Genomic DNA, 22,890 nt, shown 5'->3' with positions numbered 1-22,890 from the left:
AGTTGACTATAATTATATTAAAACTAATGTGAGGCAGCGTCTCTAGGACCAGTTTATTCAAAAATGGTTCTCTGATATAAATAACTCATCAAGGGGGGAATTTTATTTACACTTTAAAGAAGAGTTTTGCTTAGAACCATATCTGTTAAAATTAAGGCGGGGTCATAGAGTAAATTTATGTAAATTAAGGGTATGCAATACAAAGTTTCCCATTGAAACAGGAAGATGGAGAAATGTACCACGAAATGAGAGAATTTGTCCACTTTGTAATACTGGTCTTGGGGATGTGTACCACTATATATGTATATGTACCAATTATAAAGTTAAAGATTTAAGGGGGAAGTTCATACCTCCATATTATTTAAAATATCCAAATGTTAAAAAAGTACTGGGCATGCTTAAATATTGTAATAATAATGTGCTGTCTAAGCTGTCAATTTTTATTCAAAAGGTAGAAAAGATGCTTGTCTGATTTAAAACTGCAATAAACAAAGATTTATCTCTGAAGATGTATAATTTAAAAATGTATACTGTATGTATTATGAAATATGTTGTGATCTATATTGTGCATAATATGCTCCTGTTACGCAGTCTTCTGCGGCTGAGTTTTCTTTAATAAAATATGAAACTATGAAACAAATTGAAAACTGTACCTATACGCCTTATTTTTAGTCCAGATTTTTAATATTCGTATTGTTATCTTAGAAAGTCTTACTGATTAAAATACTACAATATGTGACAATTTTACAATTTAGTAGTGTCAACCCTGTGACTATGACCCGTGTTTATAGCATATCAATCCTGAATACACCGTTTGGTGGTGCGCCTGTTAGATGCGGAACGTACAGATAAGGTAATAGGTAACAGGTGAATATACTATTGGTATCGGTATCGGATTCGACCCGGAACTTCTTAATTATTGGCAATATTAATTATGTGGAAAACAAAAGGGTCTGGAGTGGTGTAATTTTTAATCAAGAGCATTGTACTATAATAGTTATATATAAAGTTGAATTCTTCGATTCATCGTTTTTACGTGATGACGGCTGACAAATTGGACCTCGTCATTTTAGTATTATAGATATGTACTAACAATATTTCATTTTTCTATAATTTCGATTAAAATGTGCCAAAATCTGAGTTAAAATAGGTCGAATTCCACAAATAAACATTCCCTGATTGGTTGAAGTACTGTGGCGTCGATGTAAAGCATAGCAAGCCTCGATGTAAAGCATAGCAAGCCTCGATGTAAAGCATAGCAAGCCTCGATGTAAAGCACACGCTTCACAGGAATAAGTAGAGTTTTACAAATAATGTGAATACATATCCCCTCAATCCAATTTATGTATTGCTGAAAATAATCAAGTGTTCATTATTTTCTGTTTCGATTCTGCTAACAACATTCCATTTTTTCTATAATTCCGATTTAAATATGTGAAACCCCGCAATAAAAATAGATGGCCTCAATGGTAAAAGCAACGCTTAAAATTTCCGTTAATATGTTAACATCTTCAACTTCGACCCTGGGTTCAAAGGGGTTAATAAACCGATTCACAGATAGAGATCTCCTTGCGCTCAAATGTAATCCTTAGTGAAGCCAGTATACAGCCAGGGCGTGAGGCAACTTCGTTTACAGAAATATATACACATGCACTTATCAGTAATATATTGTCATGCTTCTGCATATTCACATTTTTTATGCTGAACTTTAATCAAATTTAATTTTATACAAATTTTATTACGTAAAGCATTAGGAGTAAGAATATTGTTAGCGCCAATTTAACCAGCTTCATCGCCATCATCAAAATTATTTATCGTTTAATATCATTGTGAAATTTCTCTTACATAGGGTTTATTAATATAGAGTAATTTTAGTAAGTATGGCTTATTAATTATAATGTTCTCGAGATGTGCTTCTCTAGACATTTTTGACGGTCAGTTTAATCCCATTTATCTCAATATTATCTCCGATGACAGAAATGTCAACCCGACCTATTCGTGTCAAAATCTATTTGATGAACAAATTTCTTCTAAAACTGCACGTGCAGTAATTCTGTATTATTTGATAATCAATCACATTTACGTGTGATATAATGGGTTCTGTGTGAGTGAACTGTAGTGTATTGCAAGATCAATGCAATTGTGACGTCAGTTCGCTTACACGTGACATTATTATTTGTAAACAAACCGGCTCCTCATGTAACATGTGTCTGAATTATGCATTTAAAGTGCAATCAATCTTTCAATCACTATTTGTTGTTATTTATGTGTCTGTTTTTAGCTTTGCATATCAGCTGATCAGTAGTCGAAGCAAATTAGACATAGTGTCATTGTTCCTGTTCTGAGTTGTGATTTTTATATAGTATTAGAAGGTAAGTCTAAATAAGTCCTGATCCCGAAATCCTAAAATTAAAACATGAAATCCCGAAGTCACGAATTTAAAAAATATCAAATTCCGCCATCCAGAAATTCAAAATAGACATCCCGGATCCCAAAAGGGTCAATAGAACATGGGTTTTATGTCAGGTTTGTACGCATGAAATCTATAGTAAAAAAAAATGCCATTAATAGAAAGATAAACAGATAAGCAACTGTCTAGGGCCAAATAAGGGAGGGGAAAAAAGCCAGTACATTAGTACTATTTCGCAGAACGATAAACAGATGCATGCATAGTAGTACGGTGACCAAGTAAGGAAAAGTCGCTTATTTAAGGAGTTTAATTGTCATTCGGACTATACGGCTATAAATCATAGTATTGGTAGTTCAAAGGTTAAACTTAACATATTTACTTGTCGTCAAAAAATCGTACGGTGCAATTTTCGTAAAATGGGCTTTGAAGTACGTTAGATTACTTGAACGAAAAATCGACTAAGAAAAGTTTTGAGGTCAAAGTTGTAAAATAACATCCGTGATATGATTTCTGTTATTATATACATTGTTGTTACACCTTATTCATGTTATTTTAACGATTTCAAATAAAGTTTAGCAAAATTTATTCGTTATTAAAGAGTTTTTTTTTTTAAGTTTAACACTACGAATACTTTGCGTTTAATAGAGTACGCTCCAATATAATTTCATAATTTTTTTAACGCGAAATGAAAAATGATTAACATTTATATGATATTTCATACCTTTATTAATCAATAATATCAAATTCAAAAGCACTATTTCAGCAATTCAAACCAGGCAAAATTCATAACGCTCATATGACGGAGCTATTCGAAGCTCATATACAGCCTCTTAAAGATACATATACGCAATGGGATGTGATGTATTACTTTAAAACATTTATATACTGGGATATGTTCCTTGAAGCAGTAGACATTCAGCTGTCAAATGTTAGAGAAGAACGAGAGGGAAATTGGTCTCTTCCTTGAGATCGTCATCTCAAATGTAACATTATATTTTTGTAACCAACTGTACCGCACGAAGGTGGATGCCAGTCTACATACTCGATATGCTTCAATTTTCTGAGAAAATTCGATCACCTTTTATAGAGGGCTACTTTGCTTTTTAGACAGATTCCTGGACATTTTAACAGTACTGTGACATGGCAACATAAAAGAACTTATAAAAGCCTCAAGGGGATTAGGTGGCATTTTAGGCATAACAAATCAAAAGTCTGCGCTTGTTAGATGGACCCTTACTATACATTTAATAGAATCCATTAGTCATGTAATGCTGAAAAGGGATGGAACTGATGCAAATTATGCAAATTCACAGGAAGAAATAAAGCCAACAGCAATGAAAAGAGATGAAGAACCTGTTATTGCAATTGTAAACCATTTAAATGATCCATGACTGATCCCTTTGGTATGGAATCCCACCCTCAATGGCTTATCAATGTCTTCTTAAATGCATGCTTCAAGACATATTCGAGGTTCTTTGCTCACAGTTGTCGAGGAAGGCTTGAACATGTCTAAACATTTTATCACTAGTGCTCTTTCTTAAGATCCCAAAGAGTTTTTATAGTCTAATATCAAAGTCAAACACAAACCTTAAATATAAATCGGGGGAAATACTTTCAGGTCGCATAAATCCATAACTTGTGATTAGACGTGCACTGATTTCGGCAAAATGTAAAGATGATGTTATCATAGAACATGTGTTGTCGCACCCATTCCATTATCCCCTTTTCAAAATGACGGCACCATGAGAAAATCATGCAAGTCGGATTTTGTGAAGCAATTTGAATCTTAAGTCTCTTGTGCACTTTCCCTACCTTCCTTTATACCATCATTCACAACTTGCATAAGAGATGGTATGGCATTGGTTCAATGTATTTATGTTAAGAAAGGGAAAACATTCGGTGACCTTGCAGCTTACTATTAAAAAAATATGTCATAATTAATTTCTATGGCCAACATAGTACGACATGTTTTTGACCGCTACGACACGAACAACTCTATAAAGTCTGTCGAAAGGGAACGGCGTACAGAGACTACAGCTTCCATCAAAGTGTATCAGATTATAGAGCGGAGAAGTATTCCTGACTGGAAACTTTGACAAATCCCAAAAGATTCCACCTGATGTGAGCTTTACATAGTCAGAACGTTTGTTAATTCCGAAATTGTCAAAGTTATTTATACCAACACTGTTCATGGCTGTCGTAACTTGTTCAGCACACAAGAGAAGGCCTATATACCCAATGCCTTAAACTTTGACACGGAGTTTAGGGAAATGTGAAAGAGTGAAGAACAATCATACGGACCTCTTATACAATTGTAATTGTTCTGTGTGTTCGCTTCTATAAAAATCGGACACATACAAGCGAGTTGTGGTTGCAAATGTGGAACATTAGCAGTGTAAATGATGGGCGGAGATTTTCACCCATTCAATAACTACTAGAATGTGTCTGTCTTTCCCCAACAATTTGTAAACTATTGCCTGCTGCACATGTACTTACCGGATGTGACGCAACTTGGTCTCTGTTTGGAGTAGGTATAAAAACTGTCTACAAGACTTTGAAGGACACGCCCGACTATTTCAGTTGTTTTTAGAGTTTCGGTAATATTGACAATGATGAAGCCCTTGTTTTGGCATGAAAGATAATTTCAAAGGTTTATGACCAGAACTATCTCTTTAAAACCACTCCACCATAATAATTATTCAAGTTTGAAAAGTAAAGATGTAAGTTTAGTCAGGTTACCTTCCTGCGAGATGGCACTGAAACAGTATGTTTTACGTACTTCGTTTCAAACTAAAAATGTGGACCGCATTACACATTGCTAAACCCCTATCCGGTCACCTTTAGAATACGGTTGGCGAGAGTAAAATGATGCATTACACCCCGTGTATTTTAAAGGGCATATTTCAGCAGAATTCTTGCAGGATCTTGTGTCTTCATTGAAAGGAAAATCTGCATGTGAAAGAGTCATGTGTTTGTTCACTTCAAAACCTTACATGTCCGGGGCTTTGATCCTGTAAAGGGTCAGAATTATGTAAAAATTTCAAATCATGTTCCTTGACAATTAACCAGAAGATATAATTCTGTTGTGTGGATCTCTTTGATTGGAATGTTAAATTGTAACTATTTTCGAAGTATTGAGTGCTTTTTAGTTTTAATGAATTTCATGAATGATCTTATGCAAAATATGCCTTCATCACAGTAGGATGCAGGTAAAAATAATATTGATCATTTATTGATGATGTTGAATGTCAGCCGGCAAGGTAACTACTGTAATTGTAACAGAATATGTGTTGATCTTGTGTAATAGAACCAATAGTTGAAAAACGCCAATTTCCAGAATAAATCGATTTCTTATTCATTTTTTTTCAACATTTTCGAGATAAGTCATTGATAATTGATATAAGAAATTGTCTGAATCTAGAATTAAACCTAAATTGTTGTATATTTCTTCAAATTTTGAAAGTATGGAAGAAAAAAGAAAAACAGAATTTGATCTTTGTCCTCACTTTATGCAAAACTGTTACCACATTTCTTTTTGACGACATCGATATTTCAATAGTACTCATTTTTCCGAATCCAATGATATATAATATAGCAATATAGTATGTTTGATGATTAAATCTAAAATATATTGGGTCTGGTCACCGTACTATAGGTGTCAGACCACCAATTAAAAATCCCTATCTGTTCAACCAAATTTTGCAATTTTCATAGCTTTCTAAATATTTTACCTTAAGTTTAACTTCAAGGAAACCAGGTATATCCTGAATTGTACATGTATCACCTTCCTACATGCCAATTTTCAACCAATGTTTAAAGTCTTGTAACAAATTTCTGATTTTGAAAAGACAGGTACTACCAAAATAACTCCCGGTTTTCTGGAAATCTTAAATTAGTGTACTATGTAGCGCATTAATCCTGAATTTTTAATGCAAACTCATAGACAAGTGAATTTTGGCTCAAAATGGTCTAAATATATTTCCCTTTCACCAAAAGTTTCATTTCTGCAAATTTGTTGGTTAGTTTAAGTAAACAATGACATCAAAAGCACTATTTTGTGTCAAAGTAGGACTACTTTTACATACGTTCTAAATTGGAGGTAGTAATTGGTGGTCTGACACCTATAGACAGACAGTGGGAAAAGTTTAGTTGATTATATATGAAATCATCGAGGCATGACGGGAGTGGGCAACCCTCTGGTCAGTCAGAGCCCCCACCCCTTTATGGAAAGTTCTGGATCCGCCACTGAGATTTGCAGGTTTTCTTTGTAAAGATACCTTAAAATATCACCAACTCTGACTGAGCACACAGTTTGATTCATTTTAGCTCATTAGCTGGGCTAACTGGCTAAAAATTTTCATTAGCCCGTACAAAAATTTCAACAGGAGTTCAACTGGACTTCAGCTGGACTTGAGACGTATTCCAGTCTGACTTTGAAAAGTCCAGTCTGACATGAGCCGTACACGTACTTTTTCTTATACTTCGTTTATTTGCCAGCCGGTATTTTCTTAAAAGTCCAACCGCACTTTTTGTAATTCTGACAAGAAAATAAACACGGCTGGACTTTTGAGGGAAATTATTCTTTCTGTAGAATGATCAGCAGGGTTTTTGTCTTAGAAAATTTTACAGTCATTTAAGAGCAGGAATTAAGACTTAGAAAATTTTCATCAGCCAAATCTGCCCTTACAGAAATAAAAAGTTTGTCACTAGGATTCTGTTCTTTGAAAGGAACAATTTCTTTCAAAATGGAAAAGAGTTATAAATGAAAATTTGCAAGTTATAATAATGATATCATATTTTTTTACAATATACTTTAAGATCAAACTATAAGATGTGATTTTTTCCCCTAAAATTTTCAATTCCATTATAAAATATCTAAAATAAACTGTAAATGGAAAGTTGAAATTTAATATAGGTGATATAATTTTGATTGAATTATATACCAGTTAATATGTTTTCAACAATTATTTAACATCTTTACTTTTTCATGAAATAAAACACCTAGCAAAATTACATCTATTAATTGGTTAAATTTATACATTTTCTAGTATATTTATATTTAATAAGATGAATGCATAGAATTAATAATCAGAACATCTTTTTAACAAAGAAAATAAGAACTGCCATGAAAACAAAACAAACAATAAAAACCTAAATACATTACAGAACATCTTTTTCAAGTGTTAACTGTTTGGTGTTTTTTTTTCTCAAATATTTATTTCAATGTTTCCCTTTAGTTATTTTCTTGATTTTATGTCTTTTATCAGTTTAGCTAGAATATAAATCAGTTATAATGATTTAAGGTCTAGAAGTGATCATTTGGATTTTAGAGTTGTGGCAACGAATTAAGTTACCCCTGATCCGAGGATGGGTTTTTTTTTCAAATCTAAAACTAGAGGCGTTCACTCGTTTTACCACATGTTTGCAAAAGACCTTGTTTCTTTGATCTGATCATTGATAAGATTCAAAAAGATTCCTTGCCTCTTCCATTCCAAAGTTCTATATATACGCTTTTTCATATATGTACTAAAAATTCCGAAATTATGTTGTGATTTTTATCAAAATCTTTTGTACGATTGCTGTCCTGGGTTAAAATATTTTATATTCTTCGCCCTAATTTATTCATCCTTTAGATTTTCAACTGTTTTATTTAAACCGTAAATTGTATATCATATATTGTATACATATCAAGTCAATATAATATGTCTACGACTCAAAATGATCTTACAAATTCCAAAATGTATATATTTTTTATATTAAAGAAATTTCAAAGGGTAGAAGATCACAGACGATAGTCCAAAATTATTGAATAAATGAATGCTCCCTCTTTTCCCCTTACGTCAAGTTAGGTCAATTTTCGTTCGTTCGTAAGATGATGAGAAACCTCTATTTAGAGACAAACAATTTTAACTGAGATAAAATGAATAAGTTGTACTTATTATCTGAATAAAAAATGCACATGAATTTTGCAAGAGGCTATTCCCATGTGATAATTATGAATTATATTGACTAATGTTTTATGTTCAGTTGATTTTACGAATTAGAACATTATTGTGGTAAATGAAGACTGGTCAAAACACTATATATTGACCTTATACTTCAGGATTATTGATCGTTACCAAACCATATACTATAAAAATAAACAATGTAGATATCCAGTTGTGCTAACAGTGAGAAAACGTACCAAATAACAAACTAGATTTAAATTTTCAATAATGTCGGACAAGAAAACAGTAGAATTGTATTACGATGTACTATCTCCATATTCATGGTTTGGATTTGAGGTGAGTTAGTATTTTGGGGTTTTTACGCTTAAGTGAAATAATAGTGAAAAAGTCAGACAATGTTTTTTTTTTTTAATTTTGCAAGAATACAGAGGATAACTGTCGATTTATAGCTTAATATAAGCTAAGCTATAAGTCGACAGTTATCCTTACTATAAGCTCTGTTGGGATTTCAAAATCTATCTCCCTTGGACATTTGGGTTTATGCATATTTGAGAACATTAACGTCAGGCATTAAAAAGGGGAGCACCAACCATTTGAGTTTCTAATACAATTATGGCGATTTTCTGAACATTTGACATATTCATTGATGTTTAGAAATTGCTTAAATGCAATGTCGTTGGATTCAAACAAAATTGAGCAAACAAAATGAATCGGAATGAATCAGATCTTGTATCAAGTGTATCTCTTAGAACAACGTTTAACACAGTATACATATAAAAATTTGAAGTAATGTATAATCATTTAAAAAATCATATTTCAGTATTTAATTTAGAACATTTCACCACCTTGGGATTTAAATGTTTTTAAACCAAAACTAGGTATTATTGAAGTTAATCTGTATGTTCTTATTATTGACCTTAAAGCGGACTAATACTTTATATAAAAAAATAACATTTCAGTTATATTAATTCAGCCGGTCCACTACCGGTGAAAAGTACAATGTTTCTAAATTCACAAAGAAAATTTACAAAAAAAGAAATAACATTTCAGTTATATTAATTCAGCCGGTACACTTCCGGTGAAAAGTACAATGTTTCTAAATTCACAAAGAAAATTTACAAAATAGTTTTCGTGTCATGTCTAAGCTACCAAGACGAGACGTGCGATTAAAAAATCGATCCTATGTAGATTGTAAACAAACTATCTGTTGTTTCTAGATACAAGGTTATTTCCTGAGATACTTGGTTTATTACACACATCTTTATACAAGAAGATAATTTAAATATTTTTCTTTCTAATTTTCCTACTTATCTGGTTGAAAGTCCCTTTGGTATCGGTCGTTTGCCTCTCTTTTGTATCAATTAATTTTGCGAAAGTGTAACTGTAAAACATCTTATGAAATTAACGGTCTTACTCGTTATAATATAGCATTTTTAAAGTATTATAGATGAATATATAAACATATGTGCTATTTTTTTTATTACTACATCTAACTTCATATTCGAAGTCAAAGTTAGTGTCCAATAATTTGAAGTCATAGTTAGTGTCTGCCTAAAAAAAACATTTATATAGATATAGGAAGATGTGGTGTGAGTGCCAATGAGACAACTCTCCATCCAAATAACAATTTATAAAAGTAAACCATTATAGGTCAATGTACGGCCTTCAACAAGGAGCCTTGGCTCACACCGAACAAAAAGCTATAAAGGACCCCAGAATAACTAGTGTAAAACCATTCAAACGGGAAAACCAACGGTCTAATCTATATAAAAAACGAGAAACAACGAGAAACACGTATAAATTACATAAACAAACGACAACTACTGTACAACAGATTCCTGACTTAGGACAGGTGCAAATAGTTGCAGCGGCATTAAACGTTTTAATGGTACCAAACCTTCTCCCTTTTTCTGAAACAATAGCATAACATCACAACATAGAAAACCACACGATAAAATATCAAGTGGAAGGCTTAACTCAACCAAAAAAACGTAAATTAACACACTATGAACGAATAAATTTGATCTGCGATACCTGAGTGCAATTGCATAGTTAATAAAATATTAGGGACAAACATACAAGGCCAAAAAGCAAACAAAAAAGTCCAAACAAAGCCATGGCAAAACACCACCGCGAAATATTTAACCCTTCGAAAATAATCACTTTAGGAAAAAAAACGGTTTTTATAATATCTACAGGTAAATGAAAAATAACTTTGTCGTTTTAGGTATACTACTCATGTGTATAAAATTCTACCAATAATTAGGAATACCAAGAAAGTTATGTCATATAAATACATAATTTAACACTAGATACAAATTGGGGTGAATATCAACAATAAAACTATACAATTAGAGCTAGCTAAAACTTCCCTGTACAGATTTAAGGAGAATAATCTTGATGTTCATACATATGTAGTACGAAGAAGTGAAAATTAGTAGATATTCCAAATAATCAAAGCTGGTATATAGACAAGATCCATATTTAAATAAAATAACAAAAAAACATTATTAAAAGTATCAACAGGTCCATTTAACAAGAAAATACGATTTGAGAGTACTCGCAGTTACTGACAGCTAGTTAAAAACCAAACACAATTAATAATAAAAAAAATCATGCGTCAGAGACTAAAATCAACTAAAACACATCCCAGGGATTTAGTATTTTAACGTCATGAACAGTCAGAGAAGACATGACTTGTGCAATGCCAAAAAATAAATGTATCGACAGGTAGTAGGATAGTGAGGAGCGACTTCTTTAGAGATAAAAAAAAAAACGTGTTTGTGTCTCTATACATCCCGCCTCAAAAGAAGATACAATTTAGTTATGTTTTAATTTGCTAATGACAAAATCGATATTAGTGCCAATGTAAACTATATTCAGAGATCTAATTACAATATTGGTACGATAACCCTTACTTATCAGTTTGTTAAAAGGTTCGATGAGTTTACATGTGTTTATTTGAGCGGTTAGGATTATGTTTATTTTGCATCTCCGGAATGATGTTTTCTTCACAAGTGATAACAAAATTCCCAAGGGCAATTCAAATTGATTGTTTTAGCTTTCATTTTAGACAAAAGAATCAGTTATGAAAGAAAAAAATATTTTAAAAAAAATATATCAAATTTTAATGTTTACTTTATTCTAAACTATTTATGTTACAATTGAAGAAACCTGCATGCACAACAATATTTTCCAGATCTATTGAAACTATAGTTTTCAGATTGCGGATGTGGTATCGTAGAAGGCATAACATTGGAAATATGTATAGACAATGTGTTCATATATATTTCATGTTTGGAATCCCTCCTCAAATTTCAACAATCTTGATTCAATTCCTGATATGAGGCATACGTCATTAGACTACTGACCCAAAAATACTCAAAAATCAAAAAAAGACATCAATATGTACATATCGGATCTTCCACAATAAACAGCTTCCTATACAAAATATTCAGCAGTTGATCGGTCAGAGTCTATGAAATTTGTTGATAAAAAATTTAACAATGATAGCCAAGTCTGCTATTGAATTTTCTGCTATTATGAACGCCTCGTCTACATTTTTGGGAGGTTTAAAGTGTAATCTACTGTTATTTGTATACTTATAGATTCTGGAACGTTATGTATCTAAATGGAAGAAGATGGACCTAAAATTGAAACCTATCTCATTAGGTGATATAATGAAAGCATCAGGTAATTGCAGAGGTTTGGGAAGTAGTAAAATGTTAATTCCTCTCAAAGCACCTAATTTTATTGCATTATTTACTTATGACTGATATTATGATTTCTATTATAAAAAGGAAATGTGGTATGATTACCAATTAAAACAACAGACGAAGATAAAAGCAAGTAAGTATTCCAAGTATTGAAATCGAGAAAGGGCGGTACCGGACCATCCAAGCTGATATACGACTTTGTAAAGTTTGCGGAAAAGGAACCGTAGAAGACGAAAACACTTTGTATTACATTAAGATCTAACATGATGTAATATGTTAAACACATTACCTTCTGCTATCGATGTATACTTGTGTAGTTTATATGTTGTATGTCTATAGTTGTTATGACTTTGGTAAATAAAGATATAGTAAACATTGCCCTTCCTATTTGTTACAGAGAAATAGTATGTTTATGGACTGTCAGAGATATAACTGTAATTTTGATTATATGTCTGATCCGGATAAATTCAAATTTTTACTTATTATATAATGTTAAAATAGTGTCAAAATTTATCACTAACATTTCTAATATTAGAACACAAACATTAATGAGAAAAAAATTAACTAATTGTTTATTGTATAATTTAATTGATGTCTGATACTCATAACATATATTTATTAGAACTTTAGCCATTTAGTCCATCATAAGCCTATGGGGGCTGGCTTACAACAAAATGTGTTTCATATTTGTATTATTGTGTTTTACAGGTTGCACTTTAATAAAACAATATAGATATCTACTAACTGCGCTAAAAAAATAATACTAAGTGGCTTTATTTAATTATGACTTGGCTGTAAGTTACAGCCATTTTGGATTTCGATTTAAGTCCTAAACAATACCTGGAACTGGTATTGGTTACATTATCTTTAGATTGTCTTGAAAATATATGAAACATTTGCCGCTGGACGTTAATCAATTACAATCAATGAATCATTATATATTCGTCGCAAGACTGGACCTATTTTTACATTTCAATTCTGTTCGACAATGGCTATTTTTTCTTCCTTTGCAGATAATCAGCCTCCAGGTGTTAATCCAATCAAAATGCAATACATAGGAAAAGATCTAATGAGACTTGCAAAACACACTCAAATACCAATGAAAATTCCTTCTGTAAGTAAAAAGTAAAGAAAACCATTTTATGTGAATAAATAGTATTTCGTTCACCATTCATACTCTTCAACTTTGTACCTGTTTTGCTTTATAACTTTTATTTATCATAAGACATTGCACATTAAATTTAATAACAATGTAGATCAACACATGGAGGTCTCGACATATTTTACAGAAAAGAGATAGATGGTCAGAGAGTGCAAAACAAAGGTCCAAACATATAATTGAGAAAAATAAGCAAAAAGAACCCCTTCTAAAATTGTATCAATTCATGTTAAACATATTTCTGAAAAAGGGTTTCTGATTTTTTAAATCATGAATTTGCATGAATGGTATCCAACAACACATAAACAGCATAAGGTCATCAATGATGTCAATACAAAATTTTATTTTTTGTGTTATAATTTACTAGTAGTTTTAGTTTCCAATATTTATAACAATAGGGTTTATTTCTTTAAAAAAAAAAAGAAAACCACGTCAATTAAAGACTAAGATTTATTTTAGAACCCGGAGGAGGTGATATTTAAAAAAGGTTCAAAGTCAGCCATGTTGTTTGTAACTGCAGTAGATATGGATTACCCAGAATACACAGAGGAACTTTCCCGCCAGTTTTGGATGAGAGTATGGAGCAGAGTAAGAGAAAATATTCATTAAATGTAACGTGTGTATCTATTCATTAAATGTAACGTGTGTATCTACAAAACTTTCCAAACATTCATGTTAAATTGTTCATTCTGGTTATTTCTACACATTTGTTTTAGTCATAATGAATGTAAAGACAGAAATACATAAATTTAAGGCCTATTCTAATATGTCCGAAAATAAAAGATTAAACTATTAAACTACACGATAGGTTGAAATACCGTAGAAAGGAGTATGCACAAAGGAATTTCGTCAACAAGCTTTCCTCATGCTGACAGCAGTACAGTTTTAGAACTGACACTTATGTCGGATTTTTAAATGAATTTTAACTGTAGCGGAATTAATTACTTTAACTCGATCTTTCGCCAATATATAAAGTATTTCAGGTGACATAAATATTTTAAGTAAACCAACATTTAAGAAATATATAATGCGTGCCATTTTGCCTTTTTCTGCAATCAAGACCTTAAAACTCGATCGATAACATGTTATGTTTGTTTTACTTTCAGGACGAAGGAATAACAGAAGATGTACATTTCACACAGGTATTTTCTTAAATTTTACACAATAAAATGTAATAATCGGAATTGCTTAATTATCAATGTAGAACCTCCTTGTAGTTTTAATGATTGGTACTTTTTGGTGTTGTTTTTATCTCTGGTTTTGGTTTTTGTCGTTTTTTCAATGATTTGTCCGTTTTTACTAAACATCCTTGAAACTTTCAAACTTTATGCTTAAGTCTTATAAGGTACTCAAAAATATACCTTTCATAATAGCAATTTATATTTTTCAATGTAGTGCACTGAGATTTAACACAATACATAGGAAACAAGATGTCAAGTTTTCCCAAATGTCTTTTAAAAGAATTAAAACAAACTAAGTATACGCTAGATACAGGAGTTTAATTATTATTTTAAGAATGAAAACGTACTTGAATAATGTTATATATTTATTTGACTATAATTATAATCATTTTGCAGGCAGCAAAGAAGGCAGGAATGAAAGATGACATCATCAAAAAAGTATTAAAAAGATCAAAAGACAAAGATGTTGCTGACAGACTGCAAGCTTTTGCTGATGAAGCACGGGCTAATGGGGTAGGTTATACTTATACAAATGAAGAGGCATCGGTTAAGCTTATAGGTAATAAGTCAATGATTGATTGGACATTGGTCCCTGGGGAAAAAAATGTCAAGTGAGACATTTGCTTATGGGAAATGAAACGCCTGATGAAAGATTGGCTTATTGGGAAAGTATAAACGCTGATGAGGATTTGTCGGGCTAATAAATAAAAGGAGGTAGGGAAGGTAAATGACTGGTGATGCATTGGCTTATGTGGTTTTGTAAGATGTCGAAATTATGGAGTATATTTCTATTAAACGTATATGGCTGATAATGCGTTGGCTAATTGGATAGATTATACGTTAATGGTTGATGATGCATTTACTTATTGGATATGTTACACATTAAATTTATATGAGTCTTTGGGTATTCGGATAGGTTATACGTCAATGGTTGATGAGGTATTTGCTAGCGGTATAGGTTATGCGTCAATGGTTGATGAGGTATTTGCTAGCAGTATAGGTTATGAGTCAATGGTTGATGAGGTATTTGCTAGTGGTATAGGTTATGCGTCAATGGTTGATGAGGTATTTGCTAGCGGTATAGGTTATACGTCAATGGTTCATGAGGTATTTTCTAGTGGTATAGGTTATGCTTTAATGGTTGATGAGGTATTTGCTAGCGGTATAGGTTATACGTCAATGGTTGATGGGGTATTTTCTAGTGATATAGCTTATGCGTCAACGGTTGATGAGGTATTTGCTAGTGGTGTAGGTTATGCGTCAATGGTTGATGAGGTATTTGCTAGCGTTATAGGTTATGCGTCAATGGTTGATGAGGTATATGCTAGCGGTATAGTTTATGCGTCAACGGTTGATGAGGTATTTGCTAGTAGTATAGGTTATGCGTTTATGGTTGATGATGTATTTTCTAGCAGTATAGGTAATGCGTTGATTGTTGATGAGAAATTTGCTAGTGGTATAGGTTATGCGTCAATGGTTGGTGAGGTATTTGTTAGTGGTATAGGTGATGCGTCAATGTTTGATGAGGTATTTGCTAGCGGTATAGGTTATGAGTCAATGGTTGATGAGGTATTTGCTAGTAGAATAGGTAATGCGTCAATGGTTGATAAGTTATTTGCTAGTGGTTAAGGTTATGCGTCAATGGTTGGTGAGGTATTTGCTAGCGATATAGGTTATGCGTCAATGGTTGATGAGGTATTTGCTAGCGGTATAGGTTAACAATCAATGGTTGATGAGGTATTTGCTAGCAGTCTAGGTTATGCGTTGATGGTTGATGAGGTATTTGCTAGTGGTATAGTTTATGCGTTAATGGTGGATGAGGTATTTTTAGCAGTATAAGTTATGCGTTGATTGTTGATTAGGTATTTGCTAGTGGTATATGTTATGCGTTAATGGTTGATGATTGTTGATGAGGTATTTGCTAGTCGTATAGGTGATGCGTCAATGGTTGATGAGGTATTTGCTAGCGGTATAGGTTATACGTCAATGGTTGATGGGATATTTTCTAGTGGTATAGGTTATACGTCAATGGTTGATGGGGTATTTACTAGTGGTATAGGTTATGCGTCAATGGTTGATAAGGTATTTGCTAGTGGTATAGGTTATACGTCAATTGTTGATGAGATATTTGCTAGCGGTATAGGTTATGCGTCAATGGTTGATGAGGTATTTGCTTGTGGTATAGGTTATGCGTTGATGGTTGATGATGTATTTGATAGTGGTATAGGTTATGCGTCAATGGTCGATGAGTAATCTGCTAGCAGTATAGGTTATGCGTCAATGGTTGATGAGATGTTTGCTAGCGGTAAAGTTTATGTGTCAATGGTTGATGAAGTATTTTCTTGTGGTATAGGTTATGCGTTGATGGTTGATGAGGCATTTGCTAGTGGTATAGATTATACGTGAATGGTTGATGGAATATTTCTAGCGGTATAGGTTATGCGTCAATGGTTGATGAGGTATTTGCTAGTGGTATAGGTTATGTGTCATTAGTTTATGAGGTATTTGCTTGTGGTATAGGTTATGCGTTAATGGTTGATGAGGTATTTGATAGCGGTTAAGGTTATGCGTCAATGGATGATGAGGTATTTGCTAGTGGTATAAGTTATATGTCAATGGTTGATGAGGTATTTGCTAGCGGTATAGGGTATGCGTTGGTGGTTGATGAGGTATTTGTTAGCGGTATAGGTTATACGTCAATGGTTGATGGGGTATTTTCTGGCGGTATAGGTTATACGTCAATGGTTGATGAGGTATTTGCTAGTGGTATAGGTTATGTGTCATTGGTTTATGAGGTATTTGCTTGTGGTATAGGTTATGCGTTAATGGTTGATGAGGTATTTGATAGCGGTTAAGGTTATGCGTCAATGGATGATGAGGTATTTGCTAGTGGTATAAGTTATATGTCAATGGTTGATGAGGTATTTGCTAGCGGTATAGGGTATGCGTTGGTGGTTGATGAGGTTTTTGTTAGCGGTATAGGTTATACGTCAATGGTTGATGGGGTATTTTCTGGCGATATAGGTTATACGTCAATGGTTGATGAGGTATTTGTTAGCGGTATTGGTTATGCGTCAATGGTTGATGATGTATTTACTAGTGGTAAAGGTTATGCGTCAATTGTTTTTGAGGTATTTGCTAGCGGTATAGGTTATGCGTTGATGGTAGATGATGTATTTGCTAGTGGTATAGGTTATGTGTCAATGGTTTATGAGGTATTTACTAGCAGTATAGGTTATGCATTGATGGTTAATGAGGTATTTGCTTGTGGTATAGGTTATGCGTTAATGGTTGATGAGGTATTTTCTAGCAGGATAGGTTATGCGTTGGTGGTTGATGAGGTATTTGTTAGCGGTATAGGTTATACATCAATGGTTGATGGGGTATTTTCTAGCCGTATAGGTTATGCATCAATGGTTGATGATGTATTTGCTAGTGGGTTAGGTTATGCATCAAAGGTTGATGAGGTATTTGCTAGTGGTATAGGTTTTGCGTCAATAGTTGATAAGGTATTTGCTAGTGGTATAGGTTATGTGTCAATGGTTGATGAGGTATTTGCTAGCGGTATAGGTTATGCGTCAATGGTTGATGAGGTATTTACTAGCAGTATAGGTTATATTATAACGTATCATCGCATTTAAACTTAGTCGCCTCTTTAATAACAATTTTAAGAACTGTTTCAATTGAAAACTTTTTTCCTCATTATTTGACTACTTATAAGACATTTTGACGTTATTTATATTTATAATGCAGGCATTTGGGGCACCAACCATGATTGTTCATGTAAATGGTGAAAAGGAAATGTTATTTGGTTCAGATAGATTTAATATTCTAGCTGAAATGTTGGGTAAGTAATAATCTAATGATGTGACCTTTATTAACTTATTATGAAAAAAAGAATTGTAAACAACAGATTAATTTCCGAACTAGTTGTATTTTTTAGGAAGGGGGGATCTCTAATCAACATGTCGTTAAAATTTGGTTGATGAGATACATCATTTCAAACCTGGACAAATAAATTCGATCTTTCGAACATATTTAATTTGTATGATCCTACTATCGACAAGAGCAAGTAAATACTAGTAGTATTTTCAAACTTAGTTTAAAACTTTTTTTTATCGAATTGATTATAATAAATCATAAAAAAAAATCCAAGTGAGATATTCTTCATTGTTTGCTATAAACAGAAGAAGGTATATTAAGTAAATGTCCGATTGAATACTTTATTAAAACCATTGGCGTTGGCGCGGTGACAAGTGAGCAGTCTAATCCTATGTCTCTGAAAACTGTGGGATAACACATAAAGTATATTTATCAATGCAATTGCGACCAAACGAAAACATAGCCAAATGAAAGCAGCATACAGTCTTTTACAATAGGCAGGTGTCTATACGATATGACAAGTTCTAAATTATCCAGTCTATAAAACTTTTATTATTCCACTGATAGATATAAAAACACGAATGGAATACTCAAACATTAATGTTTCAAAAATAAGGGAAAAAAATGGAAATTTCATTTAGCCATTTTCGGTTTATCAGACTATCAGTAAGTAACTTAGATATTTTCTCTTTTTGCAGGTGAGAAATATGATGGACCACAGAATCAAATATCAAAGAATAAAGTATAAGACGACCGTGTCGTAGTAGATGCATTTCTATCTTGACAAATATTTACTTGATGCTATCAAAAATCAGATAGTATTTATTAATTGTGCTGGTAACTTATTTCATTATTGTATATACTGTCATTAAAGTGATTTTCACTTCGATTCAACTTTTTTCAATAAAGAATAAACAATATTGGGCTTATGAAATACGAAGACTTAAATAAGAATTCGATTAAGGATATTTAGGTGGATTGGATTAGAAGAAAATAACAGAGATTCATATAATTGAAAATCGAAAAATACCATGATTCAGAAGGGTTAAACGTTTTACATTCAGAATTTCCATAAGTCATTTAGTTTTATCAAATATTGGAAGAGAAATCCTCAAAACTAGAGTATTCAATTTGTTCAGGACAGAAGCAGCAGGCAGGTCCTATAAAAGAGAGACGAAAGATACCAGAAGGGGAGTCAAACTCATAAATCGGAAATAAACTGACAACGCCTGGCTAAAAATGAAAGAATAAGCAACACGAACCCCTCCGAAAACCTAGGGGTTATCTCAAGTGCTCCGGAAGGGTACGCAGATCCTGCTCAACATGTGGCACCTGTCGTGTTGCCTATGTTATAACAAATCCAGTAAATAGTCTAATTCGGTAGGTCACATTCATGAAAGGGAAGGGGATTGTAGTTACGACGCAAGGAACATATCCGATATAATTTGTGAAACGGTTATTCCATAACGGTCAACCAACTCGAGATGGCGTCCGTAAAATTTACGAAGGGATAATTTCAACCTCACCATTTGGAACTCTAGCTTCCTTGTGAGCAGCAACCCTCTATCAAGAAAATCATAATAGGAAATACAAGCACGGGGATATCGTATCAATTCGGAGATATATACCCTGTATGCAGGTACTGCTGGAATGTTCTACTTAGAAATGGAAAGTTCACAATTGGAAAGCTGCAATTATCTCTTTTGTCGTAAATTTTTGTTTTCAACCGACCCTTATTGTCAATTTCTAGATGTAAGTCAAGATATGAGGCCGACTTAACTGTATCTGTCGTATCCTTTATCTCTAGTTCGATGGGATAGATGCGTTCAACATAGTCACAAAATTTTGAATTATTTAGTGAAAGAACTTCATCTTTATAGCGGAAAGTGGAGTTAAAGGAAACTTCTTATCTTTCTTCCAAAGAAGTTCCTGTATGAAGTCAGCCTCATAATAATAATAATAAAAGAACAAGTCGGAAAGAATAGAGGCACAACTGGTTCCCATTGGAATGCCGACAGTCTGTTGAAAAAAAACGTCCTCCGAACGTAATAAATATGTTGTCAATTAAAACATAAAGCATCTTGATAATGTCAGTTTCAAAGAATTTTTTGTTTGAATTAGGGTAATCCTTTGCAAAGTGGGATTTATCCCTCCCTAAGACAAGATACTTGTATCTACGTTGGCCATTCTTTTTTATGAAACAAAGCAATACCAACTCTTTCAGTTTGTCTTTTAGTTTGGAATGTGGAATACTTGTGTAAAGTGTAGAAAAGTCAAACGTTTTATTACTCTTGCAAGATGAAATAGAGTTAGATCGTATGTACTCTAAAAGATCTTTGGAATTTTTAAGTATCCACATCTGATTCACGCCACTTCTAGAATAGGCAGTTTCACAATAACTTTGGAGCCCGGCTTTGATTGCTCATAAAATAGATGTTAATAATTTAAAAAGTTGTTGACATAGGGAGAAATACACAAAAAATATTCCAGACATTAAACGTAATTTATCAATAGTTTCAAACAAAAAAAGTGTTCGGTTTTTCAAAAGCTATCCCCCGAAAACAGTAATGAGTCATATTTATGGATCGATTTCTGCAATATGGATATACATGTTTGCCTCAACTATTAGAAGATACTCTTCTTGGGAGCATCTGCTTTTAAGATTGAATGTCGTTCTGTCTATATAGAAATGGTAGTCTCACTCCAATCCCCATATTGTCTGCGGGTTTGTTTTAATCGTGTTGTTTTTATTGCCCCTTGACTCTTTTCAATTTAAGTCATAGGATTATACTGGTTTTTTTTTTAAATTATATACTCTAACTGCATCTGTTCAACATTTCCCCCATTTGGCATTTTTCATTTATCTTATTCATGGTAGCATCAACCCAATAGTTTTCGACTTACAAAAATTGATTGCCTTGGTTCCGACCGCGAAAATATTCTAGATCACAACAAATAATGCCGAGTTAAGTATTTTTCAAATTACCTCGGACATTATTAAAAAATAATCAGAAACTGCAGTAATTAGCAAAAATTATCAGCATTTAAAAATCAACAGAAAAGTCACATTAGATTGAAATCGTTAATTGACTCTTTGAAACGATAGTGACTGGCAATGCTAGTCATATAACATGTATAAGACATTTAAGGAAGTAAGCTATCATTATCCTTTAACATCTCGTTCCGAATTACATAGTGCTCTCACTAAATATTTCAAATGTTGAAAACTTCTGTCCTATAGAACTTGAAAGAAAGAACAACACAGATACAGTTAATTTCACCTTTTATATTGACGTGTGTATTACGAAATTGACAATGAAGATTGGTTGAAAACAAAATTTTACGACGAAATGGATGTTTTCAAATTCCCAATTGTGAACTTTCGATTTCAATGTAACAACATTCCATCAGCCCCAGTATATGAGGTATATATCTCCAAGTTCATTCGATATTCCATAGCTAACTTTTCCTATAAGGATTTCCTTGGCAGAGGATTGCTGTTTATAATTAAGCTATTGAACCAAGGATTCAAAGTGGTTAGTCTATTTCTTAATAAATTATGAAATGATCTAATGTTCAAACTACCTAATGCAAAGTGAACATGTGATACATTTTAGCTATCTGTATTTATAAATACCTGACTAACAAGTATTTGTGCTTGAGCTTTTCTGCTTGCTTCTAGAAAAACTATATGAATAGAGACAATTTGTAAGTGTTATTTTCATTGAAGTTATCCCTTTGAAGGTTTTACAGACACAATAGGTTGGTTATCTATCTTGAAAAGTTTTCTTTACAGATGATCATGGATATGTTTTACCTGTTGTAACAACAATCTCGTCTTCTTTTTCTCGATTAGGACATGACTGAATTTGTCTTTACCTTTAAAAATTGACGGTTTCCACTAGTGAAATAGAATCTGTTTAACTTCCAGATCATCTGTTATTATAGAAGGTACACATAATAGAGATTAATTGGACAAATGGTAAAACAAATAGAGAAAAATGTACCACAAATATAACGAATAGAGAATTATTGGATGCAAAAATATAAAGAAAAGAGAATAATGGGTCAAACAAAAAAAGAATACAGTGAAGAGAAATAACCTAAAATATTAAAGGAGGTTAAAAAAATATTTTTAAGAAAACAGAACTGATCCCCCTTTTCAAACCCCTCTTGTGTCATCTGTCTCTTTTTCATTTTTTTTTCTATTGCCTTCAATGACAATTTTGTACCAATATTTGCATATTATTACACTATCGTGAAAATTATAATAAACAGCCAGATAGATATGTGAAACTATAAATAGTGGCGTCATTTATGTGCACCTCATGTTTGTAGGAAATATTACGAATGCTACCTATTAGAACAAGACTTTCTTCACAAAGCGAATGAATCGCATCATACTGTATTCGATGTAACTAGTCTATTAATTCACTCTGTCACATAATTTGTTAATAACTTTTGAACGAAATTTTGTTATTCCTGATATAAAAGTTATGGTATCATTTATTATTATTGTCGATTCTAAAATAAAAGTTTAAAGGACTTCTGGATAATTCTAATTTAAATCTCTATCAAAACTTTGATTTTTGAA

At 32.6% G+C, this 22,890-nt stretch overlaps 1 protein-coding gene across 1 annotated transcript; it reads left to right on the top strand.

The window, feature by feature from the left end:
* Nucleotides 1-8,503: 8,503 nt before the first annotated feature.
* LOC139522504 (glutathione S-transferase kappa 1-like) lies at nucleotides 8,504-19,185 on the top strand. Its single transcript, XM_071315997.1, has 8 exons — nucleotides 8,504-8,694; nucleotides 11,967-12,051; nucleotides 13,088-13,188; nucleotides 13,693-13,821; nucleotides 14,340-14,375; nucleotides 14,811-14,927; nucleotides 18,168-18,261; nucleotides 18,995-19,185. The coding sequence occupies exons 1-8, from the start codon at nucleotides 8,626-8,628 to the stop codon at nucleotides 19,042-19,044; spliced, it is 681 nt and encodes a 226-aa protein (XP_071172098.1). The 5' UTR covers nucleotides 8,504-8,625; the 3' UTR covers nucleotides 19,045-19,185.
* The last annotated feature ends 3,705 nt before the right edge of the window (nucleotides 19,186-22,890 follow it).

Source organism: Mytilus edulis, chromosome 5 (genome assembly GCF_963676685.1).
Source record: "Mytilus edulis chromosome 5, xbMytEdul2.2, whole genome shotgun sequence".
Taxonomy (NCBI): Eukaryota; Metazoa; Mollusca; class Bivalvia; order Mytilida; family Mytilidae; genus Mytilus; species Mytilus edulis.
Note: the sequence above shows the minus strand (reverse complement) of the source record. Positions and strands in the feature narration are given on the sequence as shown.